The sequence below is a fragment of the Camelus ferus genome, chromosome 27 (genome assembly GCF_009834535.1).
Source record: "Camelus ferus isolate YT-003-E chromosome 27, BCGSAC_Cfer_1.0, whole genome shotgun sequence".
NCBI lineage: Eukaryota > Metazoa > Chordata > Mammalia > Artiodactyla > Camelidae > Camelus > Camelus ferus.
In genome coordinates, this window is record NC_045722.1 from 11,176,149 (window position 1) to 11,203,972 (window position 27,824).

Sequence of the window (27,824 nt, forward strand, 5' to 3'; positions counted from 1 at the left end):
CCCTAGTCAAGAGTAAACCTGAACTGAAAGAACTCTGAAATCCGGTCATCTAGGCACAGGGAGCCTGTGTGGGGTTGAGGATAAGGACTCATTGGCATTTGGAATGTGACAGGGTTGAAGACGTAGGACACAGCATTGGGCGTAGAAGGCCTGAGTAGCTCGGCAGAGGAGGAAAGACTGGGGTTTCCTTGTCGGAATGCCTGGGGACTTGCATTCAAACTAGAGGAGTAAGCACACATGTACTGCTGCCCCCTCAACTCCTAATGCCTAGGAATACTAAATAAAGTATTAGAAATATAAAAGCGTCGTAATACTTAAGACAAGAGGAAATCTCCTTCGACCAGGAATGGAGAGAACAACTGCAGCCACAATGGAAGCTGAGGCTGTGCGGCTCACACGCAGGACAGGGAACCAGGAATAATGCAGGGATGTCAGGACACCAGGGCCTGCCTGTCTGAGTGAGGAGTGCAGGCAAGAAAAAAGAGGCTGCAAATAAAACCATGACAAAATCCAAGCAGTCCAAAACAAGACTTTGAAAATGTGTATAATTATCAAAGGGCTCAAAGAAGATACTCATCCTTATACTGAGAACATAAATGAGAAGGGGCAGATTTCCCAAATTAGAAGTCCTGGAAATGCAAAACTACAATTATTGAAATATATGTATGAGCTAAACACTAGATTAGGTGCAAATGATAGAAACTTTGTGGGTTTGGAAGATGGACTGAGGAATCATCCAGAACACATCACAGAAATAAAATGAGAAGCTAAGAGAGATGCAGGATAGACCGAGCAGCCATGACACAGTGTTTAATAGTTTTAGGAGAGACTAAAGAGAACAGGGAAGAGGAAACAGTCAGAAACTCCTTGTGTAAATGAGGAAATGTAATTATTTAAAATTATCAGAAAAAAAATTATAGTAAAAAAAAAACAAAGATGGAGAGACAGTGAGTGAGAATTAAGGAGGGAGGGAAAAAAGACCCAGAAATCTGGCAGATCCTTGGCTTTCACTTTTAATGTAACAGCTGTTAGCAGGGACAGTCAGATCCTCAGGGTGGCCAGGAATCTCTCTATTGTTCTTCTAATTCTAGGCCAGAAGTAAAACTTTTGGTTCCCAGGCAAGCAAAGGCCAAAATAAGCATACAAGTAATCTGTGAAGTCTCCTATCATCACAGACTTAAGGTAGTAATGTATTAACATTAATTTACTTAAAGTAGTAACATATTAACATTAATTTTCTGATGTTGATGGTTGTAGTTTGATTTGTGTAGAATTTCTTTGTCCAAATACTAAAATATTTAGGAGTGATAGGGCATCAGGTCAACAAGTTACCCTCAAGTGGTTCAGGGGAAAGTTACATTGTACTTCCAACTTTTCCATAAGTTTCTTGATTGCTTTTTTAAAAAAGTATTGAATTTTAAAAATCCACTACATTGGCTCAGATTAAACAGGTTATCCAGGAAGACCTCAGACTTGTAATCCAGATCCATTAGCTTCTTTATACGTGCTCTTTACTATATTCAGTATGGTTGGAGCTAACCTCAATTTTGGTCATTCTTGTCTGCTTGAAAAGGCCCAGCAATGTGGCAAAAAGAAAGATTCTGGTCCTGATTCTGTCATTATTCCATCTATTTATCATTAACAAGTCTTCTCACCTCTTCGAGCTTCGTATTTCATCTATAAATGAAAACAATAATCCCTATCTCATTTGGTTCTTATAAAGAACAGATGAGGTAACACACGTGAAAAGGTTTTGTAAAACATCAAGCACCTTGAGACCCCGAAGTCGCCTTTGACCTAACAACCTCCGCATCCCCCCACCCCACCCCGAGTGTATTCTTTTTATTTGGACTAATAAGCCTTAACTGCTCAGCGGCGACCAAAAACCCATCCATTACTTGATCCCTCCACGCGGACACGTTGAAAAGCTCCTCCTCCTCTTCCAGACCCCGCCTACCGCCTGGCTCCAAGAGTGGGTCAGTTCCCAGGCCACTTCCCGAGGCACCCGGAAGTTCCTGTCGCTTAGCAACCCAGGAGCGCTAACGGTGAGGCGGGGTGGGCTGCAAACTGCAGCAAGTTTCAGCTGCCATCCGGAATATGAGGGAACCGCAGTCCCCCACTGGCCCCATCATGTTGCTGCTGGGGGCTCGCTCATGCTCAGCAAGAGCTACCAGTAACCTGGTTGGCACTCCTTTCCAATACATATGTCAACTTGTCCAACTTTCTTAATGAGGAAGACTACCAGTTTTTGAGCACCTACGTGTCAGGCTCCATCAGGCACGTTACATAATCCAACCCTGATAATTACATAACCTAGCTCACGGATAAAGAAACCAGGCTCTGAGGGGTTGAGGCCCTCAACCTGAGGGACCTGTCCCAGGGGCACATAATTGGAACCCTGCCCTACTGAAGGGGAGGTATCCCATCTACTGGCTCCCCAGTGGAGAGGCTGGAGAAGGAGCAACAGCAACTCAAACCTTTATCCAAATACTTTATTTTGCATAATGACTTTCAAATCAGCAGTTTTAAGCCCAAGTCCCTGAGGGGCCAGAGATCCCATAAAGCAAAATAGCAAACAGACCCAAGACCTGGAGAAGGGGAGTGAATGCATTAGAAATAGATGGGGTGCATGAGATTACAATCTGGGGCTCGGTTCAGTTGGCAAGGGATCTTCAGAGTGAGAAAAGACAAGTGTTTTTGGTCTCTAATATCTGGGCTGAGCGAACGAGGGAAGGAGCTTGGGAGGTACCAAAAAGCAAAAGCTGGAGTATGAGTCTTCTCTGGTCTGAGCAAGGAATGGAGTCTGTGCCACCAGATGGCTCCAAGCACTGCTCAGAGTGTCAGCCCCCGCTCCTTAAACAGCTGCTTTAGAGCCTCTTCCAGCTGTGGGTTTGTTCCCTGAAGACCCTTCACCACCTGTGCTGCCCACTCGAAGTATTCCTGGACTCGGTATTCAGACCATCCTGCATAAGAATGGACAGAAAACTGTTCATGTCCAGGACAGCACTGGATTTTGCCCACTTTCCTAAAGGGCTTGGTGCAAGGCCATGAGATGAGTTCCTGATGTTAGGATTTGTCCTGAAGACTTCTCCTTGGCCCAGGTACTGTATTTCTACTGTAGGAAAGATCAGAGTGGTCTAATAAGATTAGTTCAGGGAATTAATAAGAACACTCAGGCTTTTTTTTTAAGGGAAACTGATCAACCTTTGCCTTCAGAAGGTGGGCACGCCTCCCCTTTCCCTCCGAAAAGATGTGGGAGCGTACCCTCTGGAGTGCAGCGGTTCAGGTCCCTCAGATTGTACAGCTTGTCTGCCAGCTTCACCAGTTTGGCCCCAGGGCTGCTGTGAGGTGCATGCTCCACCTGCAGCCGCTTTCTCTCCTGCCTGGGCAGAGTCTTATCATCTGTCACCTCCTCCACCAGACGCCGCACTTGAGCCCCAAAGTGGAGCTCCACCTCAGTCCAGGGTGGTGTCTGTGTCCTCTACCGTGTCATGGAGTAGAGCTGCCTGGGGACAGGCTTCCACTCAGTCCTGTGACACCAGCCAAGTGGTGCCCAGAGCTAAATGGGGCCCCTGACCCCCACCCCAGCCTCCTAGCAGAGAAGGAGGAAAGTTACCTGTAACACCACAATGTCAGTGATTCCCGCCTCATGGGTCAGGATCCGAGCCACACCTGACGGGGTAAAGCAGGAAGTGAGACAGGAGGGAGTCCCGGGGCAGTGTATTATGGGTTTTGTAGAGCCTGATGTGACCCCTCGCTAGCTGGGTGACCTTGGTCAAGTCCCTTATTCTTTTTTGCATGTCTGCTGTACAAAGGGAACAATCATGCCTACTGCCCCAGGTTGCTGTGAGTCTTAAACACCTGGCACAAAGCTTGGTACTTGGTGCTCAATGAGGTGCATGCCCTCCGCATTCCCTTCCCGAGCCCCACCCCCTGCTGTCGTTGCTCCCCCGGCGGCGCGCCCACCGATAGGGTGGTTGATATAGGGGGTCCCTTCGGGGTCTTTCCGCCGCTGCCGTTGGTGCTTGCGAGCAGCGAAGTCCGCAGCCTCCAGCAGCTGGGCCACCTCGGAGCCCATCGCGCGGTTGGGGCGGACAACTTTGGTCCCGGGAGCCCGGGGAGCGTGGCCCGAGAGTCCACAGCGCCCCCTGGCGCCACGGAGGCCCGAGGATTGTGGAGTCTGGCCCAGACGAGTTCCTCTGGGGCTGAAGTGAGAGCAATGGTGTGGGAAGCTGCCTTCATCATCGCAGCCCCTGATTCACTGCAGTCTGCTGAGGGTGCAAAAAGAATGTCCTGGCTCTATGGGAGCCCACAGCTTGGGGAAGGAGGAAAACAGACAAGAAATAAGACAATGACCTTACAGTGTCCTTATAGTGTCCAGGGCAGAAAGGCACAGGGGACTATGGTAACTTGCAAGAAGGACAAGTCACCTAGTTTCCCCAGGAGGGGCCTCTCTCACCATAAAAAGACAATCTTCAACCTGTCGATGCGCTGAAAATTCTTAAAGTGCTCTGAAAATATTTCTCCCTGCAAGGATGGGCCTGGTTGCTATGGGCAGGGGAGCATCACATTTGGGGTCAGAAGACCGTAGGGCCTGATCTTCTGGAAACTGGAGCCTACACTGGGAGCCCTCCCTAACTGTTTCAGACTTAGGCTCCCAGGCCGCAGTGCTGTTTCTGTAGGAATTGTCTTCTTTGTTCTCAGGTGCTGGAAACAAAATTTACATTTATTTCTTGTGCCATGAGGGTTCCTATTTCAGTCCCCAGGCACTGCTGTGGGCCTCTGGGGTGATAAGTATTGTCATTGCTGTTCTGGGAGCATGATGCCTCTGTAGACTCTAGGACAACACAGCACGGCTGGCTGGTGGCCTTTGGCCTTGTGGAGAAATTGTCTCATCAGGTAGCATCTATGAGGTATGAGGGGTAAGAGAGACCTGGCGACCCTGGGAGAGCTTTCCTTGTGAAATGGGGTTGGCTGGTAGCTAAGTATACTCCAGTCCGATTGGTAGCTTTTGTACTTTGGCTGGTAGCTGGGGCAGATGAGGTCTCGGGGGAAATGTTAACAAAAACACTCGCCCTCGGTTTTCACCTAGTCTTAGTGGTTGCCATGATGCAGAAGTTAGGGAGGGAAGCTCCAAACGCTGAAACTGAGGTCTCTGGGGCCTGAAATGGAACAATCAGAATTCCCAGGGCTTCCGTGGCAGCCTGAAAGTTGAGAGTGGGTGGAGAGAAACATATCTGGTTCTAAATGCTTGTCTGTTCTTCAGGCTAATGGCTCAACTTCTCTATTGTTGCTCATTCAGTCCTCTTCCCCTTCACCTCAGAGAACCTTAGGCAGCTTGGAGCCACAGTCCCATTGTTTTCCAATAGAAAATAGAATCTCAGTCACTACAGGTCAGTGACAGAGAAGCTTCAGGTTTGTGTTAATGGTGCTTTGGGGCTTTGATTTTTATTTCCTTACTGTCTGGAGCCATGCTTAGCAACAAATGTTGGGATTTCTAGGACCAGGGCTGAGGTGGAGGTGACCTCTCATGGGCTTCCATAGGAGGCCGGGCCCTTTGCTGACAAGCCTGTTGGTAGGGCTACTGCTGTTCTTCAACTGGATGACGCTTGCCCAGCCGACCTCTCTCTCAGGTACAGCGCTCTCCTCTGCCCACCACCCCCTCGGGTACCCTCTTCTTTTAATGGGGTATAGGCTGCTCTGGGGAGCTGGTGGGTTGGAAGAGAGGCTGCCCTTCTGATAATGGCTGATCCCTTTCACTCTCCAAAAGGGATGGAGTTGGGTGGGTAGATCATTCCTACCCCCTCGCTCCTCCCTTTAGCATTGGCCCATTACCCCCACTTGTGCCAGTCTACCTGGGATGCTGATGGCCGTCACTACCCGGGTTTCTTCTGTCCTCGGCTCTCTGATACTCCGGAGGAAGCCTACTGCTGCCACCTGCAGGCTGCGGGGGGCTCCTGCTGCACCCGGGCTGAATTTGAGGTCTTGGTACCAGGTCAATCTGTCTGCCCTTCCACCTCCTCCCATCCTCAGGTGAGAACTCCAGCCCCAGAGCACTGGAACACTGACAGGGTGTTCCAGTATCTGGGGCTCTGATACTAATTTCTGGGGTGGGAGGCTTGTAGCTTACAGACTAGTAGAGAGACAGACCTCAAGCATAAAATCACGTAAATAAATGATTATAAACCTGTGAAGGAAAAGTTCAGGGGGCTGTGAAAGCGGGTAACAGGGAGACACTGTGCTGTGTGGCGGGTTGGGGTGGGACGGGTGTCAGTACTGAGAGGGTATTGTAGTTCGTGGATTCCACGCATTATAGTCGGACTTTTCAATTCTGAGTCTGTCCATGGATGACTTCAAGGTACCTGTGAGCTCCCTGAATTTGTATTTACAAATTCTACATTTTTCTGGATTAGGGGGTGTGTGTGTGGAGGTTCACGCTTTCTCCGGGCTCTCAGGGGCTCTGTAACTCACAGGCTGCAGCAGCGAGAGCGCGGCTTGGGGCCAGCATCCTGATACTCTCCCCTCTCCCACAGGGGCCCGGGCCCGCTCCTAGCGCTGGGTCTTTACAGCCTGCTGCTCGTGGCTCTGATGACGGCAGACCTCGTGCACTTCTGCCGCGGTCGGGGCAGGGACCAGTGCACCGGCAGGAACGGAAGTCCCTCTTGGTCCTCCGCCGCGCGCCCCCTGCAGGTCTCGGCTGGAACACACTAAAGGCGCCCAGGGATTCTCTGCGCCTGCGGACCGGGGCCGACCAGCCCGCCTCTCTCCCGGCGCGCTCCCGCCTTGGCCCCGCCCCGTCGCTGCCACCGCCTCTGACGTAAGACTGGGGCGGGGCAGCCGATGGCGGATTCCCGAGCCTAGAGCCGTCCCGCCCCAGAAACTGCGCCTGCGCGCGCCTGGAACGCCTGCTCCGAAATGACTGTGAGTGGTCCAGGGACCCCCCGAACCCCGGCCCGCTGGCCGCGGGGTGCGTACACATCCCCCCGCGCCATCACCACGTCGCTCCTGCTCTGACCATTCCCTAGCCTCCTCCTCCCTCAGTCTTGGCCCTCCGTGAGACTCGCTCCCTAACACCAGCCTCCTCTCCCCATAGCTCCCCGGCTCACTCTTGAGTCCACCTCCGACGTTTCCATCCCTTTCTTCCACAGGCCAGCTCAGTAGAGCAGCTGCGGAAAGATGGCAACGATCTGTTCAAATGCGGGGACTACGAAGGCGCCTTGACGGCCTACACCCAGGCCCTGGGTCTGGGCGCAACGCCCCAGGACCAGGCCATTCTGCACCGGAACCGGGCCGCCTGCCACCTGAAGCTGGTGAGGGAGCCGGCTACTCTTCCTCTGGCCTGCCCAGGCCCCTGCTTGCCCATCTCGCTGTTGCTTGGGCCCCCACTGGACATTCACCTTCCCAGGCCACCCACAGTTGTCTCGTGCCTTTTGGGCCTCTAGGTGGCAGGAGATCTGGTGACTCAGGAGAACAACTCTTTTGCCCAGTTATTCCCCAAAAAGGAGATGACCAGCCTCTAAGGCCCGTGTTTTTCTCTTACAGGAAGATTACGATAAAGCAGAAACGGAGGCATCCAAAGGTACGGGAATGTGGGCCCCTTTGTGGAGCTGTGAGGCTTCTGTGATGGGGCAGGGATTCTGGGACCATTGCGCCTTCACTTTCTCCTCCTCCTTACACCCTTGAAACACGGCTGCCTTCTTTCTTTCCCACTTCCCCGGGCATTTCCTTTTCTGCAGCTACCCTCACCTTTTCTGAGGCTGAAGTTCTGAGCCCCACATCCGTCCCCCCACCTTCCTCTGTGGCCCTCGAGATCTTTCCCTACTGCTCTTGCCTGGAGATGGTGGCCTCATGGGTGCTGACAGAGCTCCCGTTTGTGCTCAGCCATTGAAAAGGATGGTGGGGATGTGAAAGCACTTTACCGGCGGAGCCAAGCCCTAGAGAAGCTGGGCCGCCTCGACCAGGCTGTCCTTGACCTGCAGAGATGCGTGAGCCTGGAGCCCAAGAACAAAGTTTTCCAGGAGGCCCTGCGGAGCATCGGGGGCCAGATTCAGGAGAAGGTATGCGAGTAACAGAGAGAGCAAGGCATTGACCAGTTGTAGAGGGGCACTGGTAAATGGATCTGGGTCAAAGGTATAAACATAGTTCTCTGGAGAGGAGATACTGATGGCAAATCATCTTATAGAATGGCGCTCAGCCTTGCCAGTGGTTAAGAAAAAACAAATTAAAATAACAGCAGGGTGCTGATTTTTTGGGTGGTCTGTTTGACAAGCATTTAAAGTTTGTACACATCGCTAGAAGAAGGGAGATAGACACTTAAGTGGTGAGGTTAGGAGGGACATGGGCTCATTCATGACTGCTGGAGGGGGTATCAATTGGTACAGCTCCTTTGAAATGTCCTTTACCGTATGTCTTAAATGAGCATATCCTGTCATTCAGTATGTTTACTTCTTGCTCTCTCTCCTAGAGAAGCGTTGCCCATGCACGCTAGCAGGTGTGTGTATGGTTGTTTCAGCCTTGCTTGTAGTAGTGAAAAATTGGAACTGCCTAAATGCCCAGCAATAGGGGAGTGGCTAAATAAACCGAGTGATGTCCTTACTATAGGCTCCTGTGTTATAGTTACCAAGACAAGGCAGATCCACATGTGAGAATGTGGAAAGCTGACACTTAAGTGGAAAAAAAGCAAAATATACAGTAACACATATAACATGATACCATTTATGTTAACATGATCCCCCACATATGCACCCAAAATAATACCATGTTTTTTCCTATGGGTACACTTGGATATGTAAATTTTTTTTTGGAAGAGATTTTGCTTGATCTGTTCCTTTTTTTTTTTTTTTAAGTAAAGAGACATTGTGTGTTACATATATTAAAAATTAATTTAGGAGAAAAGAATCTAAAGGTCATTATGAACTATAATCAAGCTTGAATCAGTCAGATAATTTGGTGTTAAAATGCTGACACAGTGGAAACAAGTAATATGATGGCAAACACATTATCAAAATGTTGAGAGCTACCTTTTGATCTGCAGGGGCTGCATAGAGCCCTGTGTTGAGAAGGGTTGGGAAGTAGGTTGCCTGGGCCTGTGTTGTGACTGATCACTCATGCTCTGCCACAGATGCCGGAGGGGAGAGGGGAGCGGCACACATGCTAGGCACGTGCTACTATCCAAGCCCAGGACCCTGGGAAAGGGAGAGGGCCTTGTTAAGGGATGAGCTTCATTGTTTAGATTATTTTTAAAACAAAACAAAACAAAACCCAAAAAATCTATCAAAAAGAAAATCCTCAACCTAAAGGGAGTGTTAGCAACTACCTCGTGACCTGCTGGCTCCCTGCAGGAGGTTTAAGTGTGAGTTCAGTGCCATAGGCGGTGTAGCCAGGCTGCCACGACATACATGGCCCCCCAGGAGTGGGTTGCCTCTTGGCTAATAGGACGCCACCCCTTCCGAATGGCACTGCCTTCAGCATGGGTGCTGCCCAAGCGGGAAGTGGCTCAGAGAAGAAAACAGCCAGGTAAGTACAGGAGAAGCTGCCAGGCGAGTCTCTTCCTGCCCAGGGTAGCTTAGTGCGAGCCCTAAGCCCAGACATCCTTGCTGTGCCTCCCAGAGACAGGAGCCAGGCGCTGGGAGGAGCCAGAGAGGACAAAGAGGGAATGTGTTGTCTCTGGCCAAGAGAGATGATTCCTGCCATGCTTTGTTGGTTTGTCGTAGGTGCGGTACATGTCCTCAACGGATGCCAAAGTGGAACAGATGTTTCAGATACTATTGGACCCACAAGAAAAAGGAACTGAGAAAAAGCAAAAGGTATAAGAACAAGTGAGCAGGGACTGAACTCCCCTAGTGCTGCCCGCCCCTCCCTGTGTGCTGCTGTTGGCCCCGGATGTCCTTGCTGGCCTGGTCTGCTGTGTGTCGCTCTTAGATTGTGCAGCTGGGCTCACAGAACCTCTGGAGCTCAGAGGGCCTGGGTCCTGAGTGTGAGCCAAGGAGAGGGGACCAGTATTCACTGAGCACCTCATTGGCCAGGCCCTGTGGTGGGAGCTGGGTGTGTGGAGGTGACTGAGGCACGGTCTCTGTCCTTCAGTCTTTGCCAGGGACTCAGAGCTCCATTTACTTGAACCGTCAGTGAGGGAGCAAGCTCCTCCCTCTACTTACAGAGGAGAAAACTGAAGTTCAAAGAGGTTAAATTTATGGCCATGGTCACTCAGCTGCTAAATGGAAGCAGTGAGACCCAGAGCTCAGGGTGTCTGCATGCCCCACCCTGTGCTGTGTGCGGTGCTCATATTATGATGCCCTTCTTATGATGCAGGCTTCTCAGAACCTGGTGGTACTGGCCCGGGAGGATGCTGGAGCTGAGAAGATCTTCCGGAGCAATGGGGTTCAGCTCTTGCAGCGCCTGCTGGACACAGGAGAGACCGACCTGATGCTGGCGGCTCTGCGCACGCTAGTCGGCATTTGCTCTGAGCATCAGTCACGGGTAGGTGGGGCGCAGGGTCTAGTTACTGCCTCAGTCTGTCTGTCTGTCCATTCACCCACCGGTCCACGTCTCATCTGATAAAGTCTAAGGAGATCTGTAACAAGAGAGGCAAAATTAAAATGACACAAAAAAAGGCCAGTATGATTTGGGACAAAGTGGGGCCAGGAAAGAGCAAAAGCAGCCCACTGACACCCTGAGCACTCGTGTCGGGTGGGCTCACAAGTGTGGGCCTCGGCTCTCCTGTAGTCAGCCCCAGAGGTGCCTGGTCTCTGGCCCCTCACTGTCTGTGTGGTGAAGCTAGCTGGTTGTGGATAGCAGGGATACCTTCCCTCACCATCAAACTGGCATTTCCCTTGGAGAGGTGTCCTCACAGTGAGTGATGTGGTCAGTGAAGTCACTCATAGCATCTTTACCATCGAGACCATGACTGGGTATGTAGGGCTGGACCTTGAGATGATTCTTCGTGTAGATGGTGGGTGTCCCGCACAGACAGTTCAAGTTCAGCAAGGACAGCCCTTCCCTGGACCAGTGTCACAAAGTTCACGCTCTTTCTTGAGCTGGCTGGATTCAGGGGACAGGGACTTGACCCTTGGTTGCTCTTAGAGGAGCCCACAGTTCCTAGATCAGAGGTAGAATTGTGAAATAGTCTATGAAAGCTCTTCAGACCAAGCTTGGGGTCTATTTCTGGGTCTCCCAGGACTAAGAATGGTCAAACTGTATGAATTCCATCTGCCTTCTCCAGCCTTCCTGCCCATCCTCATGTGAACAGGGATGGACCCAAGTGGACCTTCTGGGTTCTTTCAGCTTAGAAATGGATGGAGAGGCCTTGTGGTTCATTCCATGTATGTCCACATCCCCAGGGTGTAGACGGAACCTCAGGGTTGTTATTGGGGAAGGAACTTGGTGCCCCTGGGCCTGGTAGTCGGATGGCTTTGTCTAGGCCTATGTTTCTTCTTCCTAAGGAGAGACAAACCAAAGCAGCTGCTCTCAGGGCCACGATATTCCTTGTCTTCTCTAATTAGAGCCCAGGAGAGAGAGAGAGATGGAGGGGGTGTTTCCCCTGGAATATTTTCTTTAGGAAGCCCTTCCAACATGATAATCCTGGCATCACCCCGGCCACACCCTCAGGCAGGCCCACTTTGCTTTCGCGTGAAGCTGCTTCCACCCAAATGTCCTTACCTCTGACCATCCTCTCTGACGCACAGTCACAGATCTCCACGGCTGCCTTTCACCAACGGGAGGCTGTCTCCACCTTTCTCCCACAGACAGTGGCAACCCTGAGCATGCTGGGAACTCGGCAGGTGGTCTCCATCCTGGGTGTGGAAAACCAGGCTGTGTCCCTGGCAGCCTGCCACCTGCTGCAGGTTATGTTTGATGCCCTGAAGGAAGGCGTCAAGAAAGGCTTCCGGGGCAAGGAAGGCGCCATCATCGTGGGTGAGTGGAAGCAGGTCTGTGTCCTGGAGGGTTGCTGTTGTGGAGGGGAAGGGACTGAGCCAGCCAGGCCGGCTACAGCTGCAGGTTATTCAGGAATATGCCTTGGTGACCGTATTTTACTCTGGGTTCTAAGGAGCCAGGGTGCCTGTGGGGAAGGCTGGAGCCCAGAGTCCAGGATATAGACCCCTCTCCCTACTGGCACGTTTCAAGGTCTGGGCACTAATGTCTTCTTCTTGTCAGATCCCGCCCGGGAGCTGAAGGTCCTCATCAGTAATCTCTTGGAGCTACTGACTGAGGTGGGGGTCTCAGGCCAAGGCCGAGACAATGCCCTGACCCTCCTGATTAAAGTGGTGCCCCGGAAGTCTCCTAAGGATCCCAACAACGGCCTCACCCTCTGGGTCATCGACCACGGTAGGTGATCCAGTTTTAAAAAGGGACAGAAAGAGACCAAGCATATGTGTAGCATCTTACTTGGGTGGCAGGGCCTGCTTGTCCCCAGGAGCAACTGCAGCCAGCATGTGTGTGCACTGAAGTGCACACGTGGCCTGTGCTGTACCTTTAGGGAACTCAGCATTGGACCTTTAGCCGAGTACATGTGCACCTGCGCGCACACTGAGCAGGCCTGCGGGCAGGTTCACGGGGAGGCTGGATCAGCTTTCTCTATCTGAAGTTTTTTTCAGTGAGTGTGTATCACTTCTACACCAGGGAAAAAATTCTTAACGTTTAATAAATAAATTCATACTTCTCTTTCCCCCTAAAAGATAAATGAGAAAAGCTTGCATAAGCCCCAGCATAAGCATATCTGTTGGGTGCTCATCCTCTCTTGTTACCCCAATAACCCTACAAGGTGTGGGTGTTATTTTCCCCTTCAGTTCTACAAACAAGGAACCTCAAAGCCCCAGCGCAGTCGGCCCCACAGGCACGCCGGCACGCAGACCTCACTTCTGAGGTCCTTCCCTGACCCTACAACTGCCCTCAGAGGCGGTGGATCAGCCAACCAGATGCTCTGAGCCTGTCTGCGCTCCGTAACCTTTGTCCACTTTGTCCAGGAGTGGTCCTGCCTTTCCGTGCATCTCCTAGGAAACCTAGGGGTTGGAACTAGTGTTCTGCTGTCTAAATAGAGTGTCTTTTCAGGTCTGAAAAAGATTCTGGAGGTGGGGGGCTCTGTGCAGGACCCTCCCGGGGAGCTCACGGTGACGGCAAACAGCCGCATGAGTGCCTCCATTCTCCTCAGCAAGCTCTTCGATGACCTGAAGTGTGATGCTGAGAGGGAGAATTTCCACCGACTCTGCGAAAACTACATCAAGTGAGGGACTGGGCCCCACCTCCCAGTGCTAGGGTTCCAGTGAGGGTTCTGACTCCTTGGGGAGGGACAGCAGTGAAAGGTTTTCCACAAGAAGAGCCGCCTTGGGAGGACTGGTGGGGGCCAGACACAGGGCTCCCAAGGCCCACTTCTTGTTCCACAGTGACTTCCCCAGGGACGTTCTTCCTCAAGTCAGTTCTCTGATGTAACCAGTGTCCTCAAGCACATACTGCTCGCTGAGCACTGCCTCTGTGTCTGTTCTGACACAGCCGTGCAACGTGACAGTCCTTACCTTTATGGAGCTCACAGCTAGAAGACTGATGGAGGACCGGTCATGAAATAAGCAGCACAGGTTCAGATCTTAGTACAGGAAAACAGACGAATGGGGTGGTGTGAGTGCGAGTGACCTACATGAGGTGGATGCCGTTGGGGAGGCTGGAATGAAAGCCGAGATGAAGAACACCAGTGCCAGCCGTCTAGGGGAATGTCCTGGTCTTCCCGTTGGCAGCTTGCTGATCTTGCCCAAGTAGTGCTGATGCCTGGCCAGTGGAGGGAAAGGGAGGGAGGAGAGTCCTTTGATGCTGGCTTCAGTGTGACAGCTGCCACCCTGTGCCCCTCAGGAGCTGGTTTGAGGGCCAAGGGCTGGCCGGGAAGCTGCGGGCCATCCAGACGGTGTCCTGCCTCCTGCAGGGCCCATGTGACGCTGGCAACAGGGCCCTGGAGATGAATGGCGTCATGGAGAGCGTGATCGCTCTGTGCGCCTCGGAGCAGGAGGAAGAGCAGCTGGTGGCTGTGGAGGCCCTGATCCATGCAGCTGGCAAGGCCAAGAGGGCCTCATTCATCACGGCCAATGGCGTCTCTCTGCTGAAGGACCTGTACAAGCGCAGCGAGAAGGACAGCATCCGCATCCGGGCGCTGGTGGTGAGACGGCGGGCCTGGAATGGGCCGGCAGGCGGCTGAGCAAGGGTGCCGGGCTGGCTGGTGTCTCAGGGTGCGGCCCAAGCAGACTCTAGGTGAAAATATGGGACATGCAGGGCCTTGTTGAGGCCAGAGGCAGGGACCCGGGCGCCTCCTAACATAGGGCTTATGGTCGGGTCAGGGAGATGAGCCTTATGCAGAAAGGACACTGAGAACGTGGGGTGGCACATGCTGCCCCCTGCAGGCGATGGGAGCAGCACCAGGAGGAGCTGATGGAGGACTTTGGAGGGCACGCTGGGCCAGGCCGGTCAGAAGGGCTGTATGAGAAGGCTGGGCCGGCAGGTGGCCCCAGGAGCTGGTGGTTCGGGGGCCACCTGGCTTCTGTGAGCCTATTGCAGCCGTCACCTTGAGGAAGCCGGTCCTCCTCTTTGGGGTACTTAGTCTTGGGTTTCTCCAACCTGTGAGGATCTTAGTCTTGGCTGAGGCATTGTCTTCTCCCCACACATCTTAGCTCCACCTGTAAAGAGCTTCCTTGTATGATGTGGAAAATGAACAGAGCAAATCCCTGTGCAGATCAGAAGGGCGGGGGCCCAGGCCTGCACAATGGCCAGTGTGTCAGTCTCTACCAGATGCCATGTCATGTGGCCACCCCAGTAGCTGATTTTGCTGCCCAGGGCTCCAGGTGGTAGCCTGAGGGGGTGTGCATGGCCCCAGAGAGCCTGGAAGAATGCTGGGGGCAGCCCACACCAGCTGTGGAGGAGCCCTGCTCTGCCCCTGTCCCTTGGCCAGCAGCTGCATCTTGCCTCTTCAACCAGGGACTCTGTAAGCTCGGCTCGGCTGGAGGGACTGACTTCAGCATGAAGCAGTTTGCTGAAGGCTCCACTCGCAAACTGGCCAAGCAGTGTCGAAAGTAAGTCGTTTAGCATTGCCACCCCCTCCCGCCAGCTCGATCTCGGGAGAGGAGGGTCTAGGTGGACGCTGGGGCCTCCTCACTGCCCTGCCCTCCCCGGGTCAGACCCTCCTGCACTGCCATGTGAACTATTTCTGTATATGTGGTGGGAATGCCCCAGTCCCTGGCTTTTCCCCCTTGGTCCTGGTGTGCTCCTCTTGTCCCCAGTTCTGATGTTCGTCACTACCCTGCATGTCCACAGGTGGCTGTGCAATGACCAGATTGACGCGGGCACTCGGCGCTGGGCAGTGGAGGGCCTGGCGTACCTCACCTTCGACGCTGATGTGAAGGAGGAGTTTGTGGAGGATGAGGCTGCCCTGAAGGCTCTGTTCCAGCTCAGCAAGGTAGCCCCATGGGTTCCTGCAGTCATCTGGGGACACTGTCTAGGATTAGAGCTTATGGGGCTTTCTTGGCAGGTCTTGGCTAATGGCTTTTGTGACCCCAGAGCAGGAGAGCTGGTAGTCTGAGTGACCGGTCTGTGTGGCGTAGGTGCACTGACCTGCCCCAGCAGTACTGGGAAAGACGATCTGTTAGGGGGAGTCGGGGAGGCCAAGTATATGAGCTCCCAAAGTCTGGGGCCACCCTGGGGCCTGGGAGGTTCCTAGATTCTTCCTGATGCCTGAGTGGTCCAGCTGACAGTAGAATTGAGAGCCTGGACAGCACTTATCCTGGTGCTGCTCTGTTCCCTTTGATGGCCAACTGACGGCCCCTCTGCTTTTGGCAGTCCGAGGAGAGGTCGGTGCTCTTTGCAGTGGCCTCAGCGCTGGTGAACTGTACCAACAGCTACGACTATGAGGAGCCAGACCCCAAGATGGTGGAGCTGGCCAAGTATGCCAAGCAGCATGTGCCCGAGCAGCACCCCAAGGTGAGGGGCCGCTAGGAGGAGCTTGGGGGCCTCCGTGTCATTGGGACGAGTTGACCTGAGGCGTCCACAGCAGATGAGCCTTCTGTTTAAGTGGCTTTTTTTCCCTTCGTTTTCACGTTCATCAATTTGTGCTGTGAAGAGGGTCCCCCCCCACCCCGACTTCCTCTACCTAATAGCTGAGGCCCCACTGCTAAGCTGCCTCCTTCCCCAGGACAAACCTAGTTTCGTACGGGCTCGGGTGAAGAAGCTACTGGCGGCCGGTGTGGTGTCGGCCATGACGTGCATGGCGAAGACCGATAGCCCTGTGCTGACCAGTTCCTGCAGGGAGCTGCTCTCCAGGTGAGCCTGTCTCGGCCACCCAGACCTTTCCCAGCTCATCAGCCTCGAGGCTGCCGACGGAACTACAGAGGGAGCAGGTCTTTGTGCTGTGGGCCACCTGGAGCAGGGGGACCCCCCGTGTGGCTGCCTTCCTTTGCTTAGCCCAGAAGTGGCGGGTCTGCCTGCTAGAGCCCTGGGCCGGCCCACCCAACACGGCCTTCTCCCTGCAGGGTCTTCCTGGCTTTGGTGGAAGAGGTTGAGGACCGCGGCACTGTGGTTGCTCAGGGAGGGGGCAAGGTAAGCAGGCTTACAGACTCCTTCCTGATGGTCTATAAAACATGACTCAGTGGCTGCTACACAAGAGGTGAGTGTTAGATGTGGGATGGAAAAGTATTATTAGTGACCAGCAGGAATGTCTTTGTGATGAGTGAGTGGTGCTGAAACGGGCGGGCCCTTAGCGCCCTCGGCACTTTGTACCTTAATAGGTCCTGAGCTCTCTCTTCCCTTGTGTCATTGACCTTCATGGCCCAGTGCCGGGCACAAGCCATGTCTAGCTCTTACTGTGTGTTCCAGGAAGGGTTTGGGTGGCTTACTGGGAGACCTCAGGAGAGAGGGCATGAGCAGGAGTATCGTTCAGCTGGGGAGAGAGTTGGGGAAGGGTGAGGGCAGCACAGTCAGGGTCTCAAGGCCTCGTGGTTCGGGCCTTACATTTTTGGGTACATCTTGGACATTGACAGGCTTGTCCCTACAGGCTCTGCTCCCGCTGGCCCTGGAAGGCACTGACGTGGGGCAGACGAAGGCAGCCCAGGCTCTCGCCAAGCTCACCATCACCTCCAACCCAGAGATTACCTTTCCTGGAGAGCGGGTACGTGTCTTCCTGCTCCAGCACTAGCCTGTCCTCCACCCCTTCATTCAGCCCTGGTGGCTTTGACCCAGGCTGTGGCTCCTCCTTGGGGCTGACAGAAAGTGAGAGCTTTGCTGAGCCCTGGGATGGGGAGGGCAGCCTTCTTTCAGGGCTCCATCTTCAGGGCTGTGAGGTGGGTGGGAGCTGAGGCATGTAGCCCTGACAGGTGGTTGCATATTGCAGATCTACGAGGTGGTCCGGCCCCTTGTCTCCCTGTTGCACCTCAACTGCTCAGGCCTTCAGAACTTTGAGGCACTCATGGCTCTGACGAACCTGGCGGGGATCAGTGAGAGGCTCCGGTAAGGTCCCTTGGGATGTAGGGCCTGGGCAGGGCATCAGGGTATCAGACTACCTCCTAAAGCACTTTACAGCTTGGAAAGCACTCCTCAGTCACTCACTTATTTCCTCCTCACAGTGACTCCTCTGCATCATAGTTGAGGAGACAGGCCAAGAAGTTTGACTTGTGCTGTGTTCCGTAAGAGGGCAAGGAATTGGGCAGTGATGGTGCAGGCCCTAGAGTCAGACTGCCGGGGTTCAAATCCTGGCTTCACTGGTTACTATTGTGTAACCTCACAAGTTATTTAACCTCTCTGTGCCTCAATTTCCCCATCTGTGAAATGGGATGATTATAGTACCCGTGTCATGGAGTCGTGGTCAGGAGAATTAAATGAGAAGATACATGTAAAAGCATTTACTACATAGGTGCCTGGCTCCTAGCAGTGTGCCCAGTCAAGACGCATTAACTATTATTGCTAATTGTTACCTTGGGCACATTACTCACTACTTAGCCTCAGTCTCCTCTTCTGCAAAATAGTAATGATAATCACACCTGCACCTTCATCACAGGGCTGTGGTGAGTAAGGCAGTCCAAGTGCTGGGTCAGGGTAAGTGCTCAAATGTTAGGTATTAGTCTCACCATCACCACCACCTGGGTCTCCTAACTCCTACGTAAGAGCATTTTTCAAGGTCCCCTGCTATCTCCTAGGCCTGGTTAGAAGGCTAGAAGCCACTGCAGTTCATACTGGGTGTGGGGTGGGGGGTCTTTGGGTATTGGCCAAGGACATCGTTGACCCAGTGCTTGATTGTATGGGGACAGGAGGGTGGGGGTGGTGGATGCAAAGGCTCTGAGGATTCTGACCCTTCCCTTCTCCGCCCCACAGACAGAAGATCCTGAAGGAGAAGGCTGTGCCCATGATTGAGGGCTACATGTTTGAGGAGCATGAGATGATCCGCCGGGCAGCCACGGAGTGCATGTGTAACTTGGCCGTGAGCAAGGAGGTAAGGATTGGTCCAGCCAGCTGTGGCGGGCAGGCATGCAGAAGTACCAGTTCTTGCCTGGGCTGTGCCCTGGCTGACCCGACCCACTGCCTTTCTCTGGCCACAGGTACAGGACCTCTTTGAAGCTGAGGGCAATGACCGGCTAAAGCTGCTGGTGCTGTACAGCGGAGAGGACGACGAGCTGCTGCAGCGGGCAGCTGCCGGGGGCCTGGCTATGCTCACCTCCATGCGGCCCTCGCTCTGTAGCCGCATCCCCCAAGTGGTCAGTGCCTCTTCTTGGTGGGGGAGGAGAGATGGGCCAGGAACACTCAACTGCCCTCGGTTGGCAGAGGGCAGTCCCAGGGTGTGTGGGTGTCTTCCCTGCCAGGCTTGAGCCTGCTGCTCATGGTCACACTGCCCTGTGTTCTGTAGACCACACACTGGCTGGAGATCCTGCAGGACCTGCTTCTGAGCCCCAACCAGGAGCTGCAGCACCGGGGCACTGTGGTGGTGTTGAACATGGTGGAGGCTTCGAGAGAGACTGCCAGCACCTTGATGGAGAGCGAGGTGCTGGAGATCCTGTCAGTGCTGGCTAAGGGCAAGGAAAGCCCCGTCACAAGGGCTGCCACAGCTTGCCTGGGGAAAGCAGTGGAATATGGGCTTATCAAACCCAGCCAAGATGGAGAGTGAGGGCCTGCCTCATGGACACGCTACCTATTGCAGCACAGGGAGCAAGGATAGAGGGGGCTTTGGCTGGTGGGGGCTGGAATGTCGAACATTCTGGCCTCTCCTCCCCAGCTGCCCTCTGATGTCCTCTGTTCTGAGTCAGGGACCCTGTTCATCACAGCCCTGCTCTGTCAGCACTGCTTCCAGCCTCACGCAGCAGGGCCCTTTTCTGGTACTACTGTAGACAGCTGGGAATGGGGAAGCTGCATCCTGACCCAGCCTGTGGATCTTCGGCATTGGAAAGGACACAGCGCAGCCTCACCAGCTGTGAGCATCACTTGAGCCTACTAGCAGGACCACCCCTGGGTCCTCTAATAAAATTGTGTGGAATTCAACAAATGTGTGCCCTGTCGCTGGACAGGGAGGGCTGGCTGTGGGGTGGAGTCTGGAGCAGGAGCTGGGCATGGTTTCCTGTGTGCAGCGCAGCTTTACAGCAGCACAGCCACCTCTTCGAAGGAATCCAATGGATTCCCCACCCCAGAGCTCACTGAATTGCTACTTAATCCTGTTAGAGGGTCAAGATGTAAACCTAAGAAGTGAATAGGTAAACTATTCAGTTGTGTGGAAATAAATGCATGTAGGCCCTTCAGTACTTTTGCCTTTGTATTGAGGGTTCTTAGTGATCTCCACTCAGGCAGTGCTCGGGATCTGGGGTTTGGGAAACCTGAGGGAAACTCCAGTAACTGGGCAGGGTGGGAGGAAAGTCTGGGCTAGGCGGGCTTCCCTGTCTGCTTACACTCTTGTACTAAGCCCAGCTCGAAGCTCATTGGCTCAACAGAGATAAATGACAGATTCCGAGCCAATGAATGGTAAAATCTGTCCGGAGCCCGCCTAATACGGCTGCTTCTTGTTGGGCATCAGACCCGCGCGTGTCCAGTAGCGAGCCGCCGCCGTACCACGCTGAGGGGGAATGACAGGCGGTACCCGTCACCAGGGTCGCCCGTCGCCAACTCTTTAGATGGCTCTGGGTGATCCCCAAAGGCTTCCAATCCGAACTCGGAGGCCCCGCACATGGCTGCGGAGGGCGGGACCATTTGGTCCAATCTCCTGCCTCGGGCCCACAACCATCGGAGGTTTCGCGCACTCCACGCCCTAGGCCGCAGAGGCCACAGTAGGCCTCGGGACCGGTTCGACCGAGCTTGGACTAGACAGGCCGCGGCGGGGACTGCAGGCAAGGTGAGTACCGCCCAGCGGCTGCCCGCCCTGCGCGATGGCGTCACCGCCCTCGCCAGCGATTGGCCCCGGGGAGACTGCGGCAGCCAATGGGCGCCTTGTCTAGGGCGCGGCTCTTCAAATCCTTCCACTTGCGGCTGCCAACCAAGTCCTGGGCTGAGGAACAGCTCCTGGGCGGCCGCCCGACGCCCCCTCACTTTCTTTGTCCATCGGAAGGAGCTTCTTGAGGGGGTGTAGGGCACAGGGTCAAAATCAAGGTCAGAGGTTTCCTTGGGTTGGATTGAACCCGGAAGTGGTTAGGAGACTAGGCAAAGGTCAAGGAAAGACCAAGGATCTGACTTCAAATGCTCGAAGATGCCATTGAAATTCTGATCAAACCAAACTTGCTGTACGGATAAAGTGGCCTTGCTGTTGTAATCTCGACTGTGGGTCTGTTTCCCTATTACGCATGAGCTCCTTGGGAGCTTCTCATCAGCCCAGAGTAAGGGATCAATAAATGTGTGTGAAAGGAATAAACGACTAGATGAGGTCCAGTTGAAACTGCTTTGTGTAGGTCCCTCGAGACCAATAAGTCATTTTTATCAATTCTAAGTACTGGATTTAGTAAACTTAGTGTACTTAACCATAGTATGTGCCAGCACTTGAACCCTTTATTTGCATCTGTTACCAAGAATTCTACAAGGTGTGTACAAACCCTCCACTACTCTCCAGCTTTGTAAAACTGAAAAAACTGAATTGGACTGAAAGAGCTCAAGTAAATTGGCTAAGGGCACAGACACTACTAGCTGCAGAGGCAAACTATGGAACTGGACCTAACCCGTGCAGGGCACTGCCTCTCAAACACTCTGCTTTTTACTAGTGAGAAGAGCACTGTATGTGGAGTTGGTGAGCCGAGTTCAGCTCTCAGCCCCGCTCAGTCCTAAGCTGTGTGATAGGATAAGGATTACTTTGGGAGTCTCCTGTGCCAAATAGAGGCAGTTCTAGTTCGCAAGATTACATGGGGAGATATGTCTGACACTAGGAATTCAGAAGGAGGGGTTCAGATCCTAGTCCAACGCCTAAAGGAGAGGCCACTTAAAATAGCTCCTGCCCACTTCGTGGGACAGTGAAGTTGCTTGAGTCAAAAGGGAGGATAGAGAAAGTATCCTACTCTAGGCAGCTCAGAATCCTAAATCTGGTAGGATTTTAGCGAAGCCTCCCACTCAGCGAACGTTTGTGGAATGCATATCGTCTGCCTCTGTGGTTAGGAGGATGGCATTTTCCCCATTTTACTGGTAAGGCAGTTGCAGTGTCCCGTCAGGGCTCATCTGGAAGAATCTCGTCCGGTTCTGCCCTAATCCTCGGTCCCGCCACCCGCCCCAGCCAGGTCACAGCCAGCAGAGGGCGCCGCCGGGGCATGGCCGGGGAGCGCACCGGGGCCTGGTTCGGCTTCGGTTTCTGCGGTTTCGGGCAGGCGCTGGGCTCCGGGCGCGGGCACCAGGTACTCAGTCCCGAGCCGCTAAGGGCGCCGGGCGCGGGCCTCGATATCTGCCGCGTGAGCGCGAGCTGGAGCTACACCGCCTTCGTGACCGGTGAGCGCCGCCCCCGTCCCCATCCCGGCCCCCGGCCCTGGGTGCGTGTCCCACCCGCTCCCCAGCCCGCTCTTCGCCCCCGCAGGTGGAGGCCAGGTGGAGCTGTCCGGCTCCGCACGCGGCGCCGCGGGCGGCTGCAAGGACGCGTGGGCGTCGGAGGCGTTCCTCGTGGTGCTGCGACCCGGGCCGGGATCCGGACCCGGGGCGGAGCTTCAGGCCTGGGCGCCCGGCTCGGCGCTGCGCGGGGAGCCCCTCTGGGCCCAGACCGTGGTGCCGGAGGCCGAGCGGAAAGACGGACCCGGCGGCGGTGAGACCCAGGCTGGGCCGCTGCCGCTGCTGCCCTGCGTCCGTGCCTACGTGAGCCCGCGGCCGCCCTTCTACCGGCCTCTGGCCCCGACGCTGCGGGCTCGCCGGCTGGAGCTGGGCGCCGAGCACGCGTTGCTGCTGGACGCGGCGGGCCAGGTGTTCTCCTGGGGCGGAGGCAGGTGAGTGGCGGCTTGGCCTGGTGGGCCGGCTGGGCCTTTGCGCGGATGGGGCGGAGCAGGTAAACGTGGCTCGGAGTGGGAGGTGAGCATATAGGGGGTGGGAGAGTGCCACTGGGGAGGGGAGGAGGCCTCTTGGTGTTTCTGTAGCCGACTAAGGTCTCCCTTACTCAGGCACGGACAGCTGGGCCACGGGACTCTGGAGGCAGAGCCGGAGCCGAGGCTGTTGGAGGCGCTCCAAGGCCTACCCATGACTGAGGTGGCCGCAGGAGGCTGGCACTCTGTGTGTGTGAGTGGTGAGTAACCTAGTGCTTTTCAAAAACCAGCTCAGGGGCTCCTAGTCTCCAAACCTTCCGCCTCCTTAGTTTTTCTTTCCCAGTTTGATGGGTGGCATATCCAGGCGTCCTTGAAAGCTCACCCCACATCAGTCAGCCCAGTCATTCATGACTCCCCATTGCCTCCCAGGTGAAGCCACTCTGCCGCCACGATTGCCCACTCACACCCAGGCCATTGCAGTTTTCTGTTACTGGTCTCCCTACGCCTCCCATCCATCTGCCTCCAGCCAGTGCTACCTTTCTAAAATACTCCCCAAGAGGAAATGAAGGGGTAAGAGGCAGCCCAGCCAAGGAATACGAGGAAGGCAGGTAGCAGTTGCCCAGGGAGCCATGATGTGTAGCACACAGTGGACACTTAGATGCCCACGAGGAGGATGCTGGTGGTGAGTGTGAGTTCTGGTGGTGCTGTGGCTGGTGACCTAGGGCCAGAAGGAGTAGTTTAATTTTGGATTATGTTGAGTCTGCTGCTCTGGCAGGTGATCCAGGTGCAGCTGATTCCTAGGCTGTTGGGTGGGGCTGGGAGCCAATGATCTTTGTAAGGATCTGCATCTGGGGCTCTGGCTGCCACCTGTATTGTTACCAAACCAGGTCTGTTTGCCTGATGCGCAGCAAGCCAAATGCTGAGGTGCTGGGGTTTACAGCCAAGAGTTTATTCATAAGGCAGCCAAGTGAGGAAACAGGAGAATAAATCTCAGGATCTGCCTCCCTGAAAGGGGGTTGGGGTATTTATGGGGTAAGCAGGGGAAAGATGATTGGAGGCAGGGAAAAGGTGAGGTAATCAGTGTTTGAGCAGGTATCTGGGTTACATGCTTCTGCATATTCAAAATGGAGGCACTTAGCATGATCTGAGGTGGAGTTTTCCAGCCCTGTGACATTAGAAGGCCACTCACTGGCCATATGCCCAGGTCCAGTTTTAGGGTCAGTGGTCCCAACTAGTCCCCAGCCAGCTTTCACTGGGCAGGAGCTGACTCCAAGTTCCTGTAAAAACAGCTGAGTTGTGTGAAGCTGGGAGCGTATGCAGTTAAAGAGAAAAAAAGACAAAAAACTAAAATGAACTTAATGAAGTCAGTTTACAAGCAAAGAGGTTTTACCAGGCAGTTCCCTTGTCTGTTGTTCTGTAAGACAAGTTCAAGAATTTCTACCAGTTGCCTTCTTCTGTTACCTCTATGGGTCATGGTTTCAGTGTCACCAGGGATCTTTAAAAACCACCTATGCCTGTAATCTCTCCTCCATGTTCTCATGCAATGGGCCTGGGTTGGCAGTCAGGCTTGAAGGGAAGAGAAAGGAGGGCTGGAAAGTGAGCCCAATGGGGAAGCTCACACTTAAGGTCCAAAAGGAATTTGAGGCCTTGGTGTAGTGATTGGGGCACAGATACTTCAAACCAGACTTCTTAGGTCTAAATCATCACTCTGCTTCTCGAGATCTTGGGCAGAGTACTTAATTTCTCTGTGCCTCAAGTTTTCTGTTAAATAAAATGGGGATGTTGTGCTTAAAACACCGGCACAGATTAAACTCTTGATAAGAATTAGCTACTATTGTTAGTGAATTTTTAGCATTAGGGTTGTTGCTCCAAACAACAAACTATAGTGTTGTGGGGGGCAAGAAAGGCGAGAGGTTCTAGAGGTCTTCTGGGGGGAGGGGGAGGGCATAATGGGTAAAAGTGGTCAACTATATGATGACGGTTGGAAACTAACCTCTCGGTGATGAGTGCCTCTGTAATGTATACGGAAGTCAAAATACAGTGTTGTACACATGAAACTTATATAGTGTTTATAAACCAATGCTACCTCAATTAAAAAAATTTTTTTGAAGAAGAGGACTTGAGCAGGACCAGTGGCAGGTGGGACTGAAGAAAGGGGCCTGGGCTCAGTGGATTTGAAAGAGAGATCATTGAGGAACTTCTGGGGACACGATTCCAACGTGGAAGTTGTGGGGGGGGAGCAATTTAACAACAAAGGGAAAAAGTAGAAGTGGAGAGGAAGATCCAGTAAGAGACTTCTTTAAGAAAAGGTGACCTGAAGGCACTTGAGGGGAAAGGGGACCCGTTGAGGCAGGGAAGCTGCTGGGCCTGAGGGAGGCACCTGCCTGGAGTGCTGACTTGGGCAGACAGGCAGGAGTTGTCTCCAGGGAGCTAGTGGAGAATAGGGGAGTTTGGATGGATGCAGGGGGCCGAGGAGGTGGAGGGGGCATTATTCACAGTCTGTTTAATGGGGTTCCCTTTATGTCTTTCAGAAACTGGGGATATTTATATATGGGGCTGGAACGAATCAGGGCAGCTGGCCCTGCCCACCAGGAGCTTGGCGGAGGATGGAGAGACAGTCACAGGGGAAGGTGAGTGTCAACTCTTGACTTCTACATGTTTCTGTCATTCCTGACTCCTGGCTATATGCTGGCCTGAGAGCTACAGTGCTCAGGTAGGTGTATGCGACATCCTTGGGACCCCCAGGACACAGCCAGGACTCTGAGCCCCTTATGAGAGGGAGTGTGGCAAGGCTGATGCCAGTGTCAGCACTCCACTCCCCATAAACCTGTCAACTCCAGCACTTCCTGGGGAAGGTAGGGGTTGGGAGCACCAGCTCTGGAGCTTAGCTTGTGCTTCAGCTGTGGTATTGAGTGAGTTAATGTATGGATAAGGTTTCAATCAGTGCTCAGTGAGTGTTACGCATCATTGTCATCATCACTCTTATTGCTTCTCTGAAGCCACAGGACTGAATGAAGATGGTTCTGAAGTGAAGAGAGTAGCCAGGGGTGAGAATGGAGCCCCTGCCCCCTTTATAGCTGTTCAGCCCTTCCCAGCTTTATTGGATCTCCCCATGGGCTTGGATGCCATCAAAGCCAGTTGTGGATCCCGGCACACAGCGGTGGTGACAAGTGAGTGGGGCTGGGGAGGCTGGTTCAGGATGGAGCAGAAAGTCACTCCACCCCAGTCTCCAGCTGGGAGCTGCAGAAAAGGGTGTGGTCACCTAAAAAAACTATCATTTCAAGCATCTTTGTCATGTACTAGGTAGCTGCCTCTCTCAGTACACCCCGACATGGCTTTAATAGTGGCTCCCTGGCCGGTCAGACCCCAAAGGTTCTTCTGGAGGGAGGCTGGTGTTTGCCAGCCTCCTCACCTGACAGCAGGGCCTGCTCAGCTTTGCTTCTAAGACTCTTGAACTCGGTAGCTGTGAGAGTCAGGCCAATCAGCGGGCGTATAGGAAGATAAACTTTTTTTTTCTTTTAAAAAATGTTTTATTTATTTATTTTTTATTGAAGTATAGTCAATACTTCTGGTGAACAGCACAGTTTCTGGTGTACAGCACAATGCTTCAGTCATATAGGAAGATACATATATTTGTTTTCATATTCTTTTTCACCATGGGTTATTACAAGATATTGAATCTGGTTCCCTGTGCTATACAGCATAAACTTGTTTATCTATTTTATGTATATTAGTATCTGCAAATGTAGAACTCCCAATTTATCCCTTCCCATGCCCTTCCCCCACTGGTAACCATAAGTTTGTTTTCTATGTCTGTGAGTCTATTTTGTAAATAAGTTCGTTTGTAAGATAAGCTTTTTCAATCTGGATCCTTTTTACCCCAAATGTGATTAGACAGCTGTTAAAGAGAAAGAGAGTATGTTGTCCCTTGCCAAGCAAACCTCAGGACGACTGTGATGTGCTGGCTATGGGTTGTGGCAGGCCAAGGAGGACAAATGCCTTGTCAAAAAGCATTGGTGACGGCCATTTACTGTCCTTTTGGTTGCAGGAACCGGGGAGCTCTACACCTGGGGCTGGGGTAAGTAAATGGTTTGCTTTTGTGATGCTTAAACCACAGGGAGGAAAGACCTGGGGGTAGAGGACAGGTAACAATAGCCATGCAGACAAGTGGAAGCAGGGGCCTGGGCAGCCTGACCACTGGGAAGACCGGGACTGAAAAGCTGTCTATTCCCCTCTCTGGAACAGATCTAGGCATGCTTAGAAGGGCAGAGACCAGACAGCAGAGAAATAGGAGATATCAGTACTTCCCGTCTACTTTTCTTAAGGGAATATTTAGCCAGCATTTGTGAGAAACATCTTTTGGTCTGGCACTGGGTAGAGAAAAAGGTAAAATGAAAATGTCTGCTCTGAGCATCTGAGTTGAGGAGTGGGGAGCCTGGAGGAGCATCTTGCCTGGAGTGGCTGCTGGCCACTGCCTTTTGAGGACCTGCAGACTTGCCTGGTCCTGGAGGCTCTATGGTGCTGTCTCCTGACTTCACAGAGCAGACACCAGCAGAGTGCTGGCTTAAGCCTGCAGTTCGGTTGGCAGGCTGGTTTTCCTCCCTGGAGGGGAAAAGCGTCAAGGCCCAGGGGAGAGGAGAGGATGGCAAAAGGGCTTATTTCACTTTAGGTAAATATGGACAGCTTGGCCACAAGGACACAACCAGCTTGGATCGGCCCTGCCGTGTGGACTACTTTGTAGATAAGCAACTCCAAGTAAGGACTGTGAGCTGTGGTCCCTGGAACACCTATGTGTATGCTGTGGAGAAAGAGAAGAGCTGACATATACAAAAGGGCATAAAATAAATGTACGGTAGAGTAAAAAATTATTAAGCTAATGCTTGTGACACTTCACCCAGGTCAAGGAACACCATTGCCGGCCAAAGGCCCGGCCCTCGCCCCTCCCCGTCACAGCCCTCTTGCACCACCTATGAGCAGCATCCTCAACTTGTCCTCGCATTAGAAACCCTAGAGCTTTGGAAGTGGATGCCTAAGGCCAGCACTGCCGACACAGTGAAATCAGAACTTAGGGGTGTGGAACCTAGATGTGGGTAATTTTAAAGCTGCCGCATCCCACCCCAGGTGATTTTGAGGTAGTGCCCATATGGGGAACCACTAGAGGCCATCTTCTTTTGTTATTTCTCTTCCCTGTCTTCATTTCGAATTGTACCGTCCTTGTATACATCTTTATACAATATAATTCGTCTGCTTCTGAACTTTAGGTAAATGGAATCACTCTGGGTATGTTCTTTTATGTCTTGTTTTTTCATCAACATTAATGATTCATCTATAGTGTCCTGCAGTTCATTCATTTTTATTGTTACATGGTATTCCATTGTATGGATATTCCTCGTTATATATATATACTCCTGT

At 53.1% G+C, this 27,824-nt stretch overlaps 3 protein-coding genes across 6 annotated transcripts; 2 read left to right on the forward strand and 1 right to left on the reverse strand.

Moving 5' to 3' along the window:
• Positions 1-2,474: 2,474 nt before the first annotated feature.
• HDDC3 (HD domain containing 3) lies at positions 2,475-4,134 on the reverse strand. The gene is given in 5 exon segments (XM_006192591.3): positions 2,475-2,963; positions 3,265-3,457; positions 3,459-3,506; positions 3,617-3,672; positions 3,967-4,134. Coding segments are annotated over 5 exon segments (540 nt in total). The 5' UTR covers positions 4,079-4,134; the 3' UTR covers positions 2,475-2,832.
• Positions 4,135-6,769: 2,635 nt separating this feature from the next.
• On the forward strand, positions 6,770-19,742 carry UNC45A (unc-45 myosin chaperone A). The gene is made up of 20 exons (XM_006192590.3): positions 6,770-6,921; positions 7,149-7,310; positions 7,543-7,579; positions 7,882-8,057; positions 9,714-9,806; positions 10,309-10,476; positions 11,742-11,910; positions 12,151-12,321; positions 13,045-13,216; positions 13,834-14,134; positions 14,947-15,041; positions 15,283-15,424; positions 15,805-15,945; positions 16,157-16,284; positions 16,494-16,560; positions 17,015-17,128; positions 17,351-17,466; positions 18,328-18,445; positions 18,552-18,707; positions 18,857-19,742. The coding sequence occupies exons 1-20, from the start codon at positions 6,916-6,918 to the stop codon at positions 19,112-19,114; spliced, it is 2,790 nt and encodes a 929-aa protein (XP_006192652.1). The 5' UTR covers positions 6,770-6,915; the 3' UTR covers positions 19,115-19,742.
• A 272-nt stretch (positions 19,743-20,014) lies between these two features.
• On the forward strand, positions 20,015-27,751 carry RCCD1 (RCC1 domain containing 1). 4 transcript variants are annotated; one of them, XM_032469464.1, is made up of 8 exons: positions 20,016-20,326; positions 21,690-21,894; positions 21,980-22,379; positions 22,551-22,672; positions 24,944-25,042; positions 25,412-25,582; positions 26,461-26,490; positions 27,082-27,751. In XM_032469464.1, the coding sequence occupies exons 1-8, from the start codon at positions 20,162-20,164 to the stop codon at positions 27,231-27,233; spliced, it is 1,344 nt and encodes a 447-aa protein (XP_032325355.1). In that variant the 5' UTR covers positions 20,016-20,161; the 3' UTR covers positions 27,234-27,751. The 4 variants fall into 4 exon arrangements, with proteins under 4 accessions (XP_032325357.1, XP_032325355.1, XP_032325356.1 ...); XM_032469465.1 differs by having other exon boundaries at positions 25,418-25,582; XM_032469467.1 differs by having other exon boundaries at positions 20,187-20,326; positions 21,686-21,894.
• The last annotated feature ends 73 nt before the right edge of the window (positions 27,752-27,824 follow it).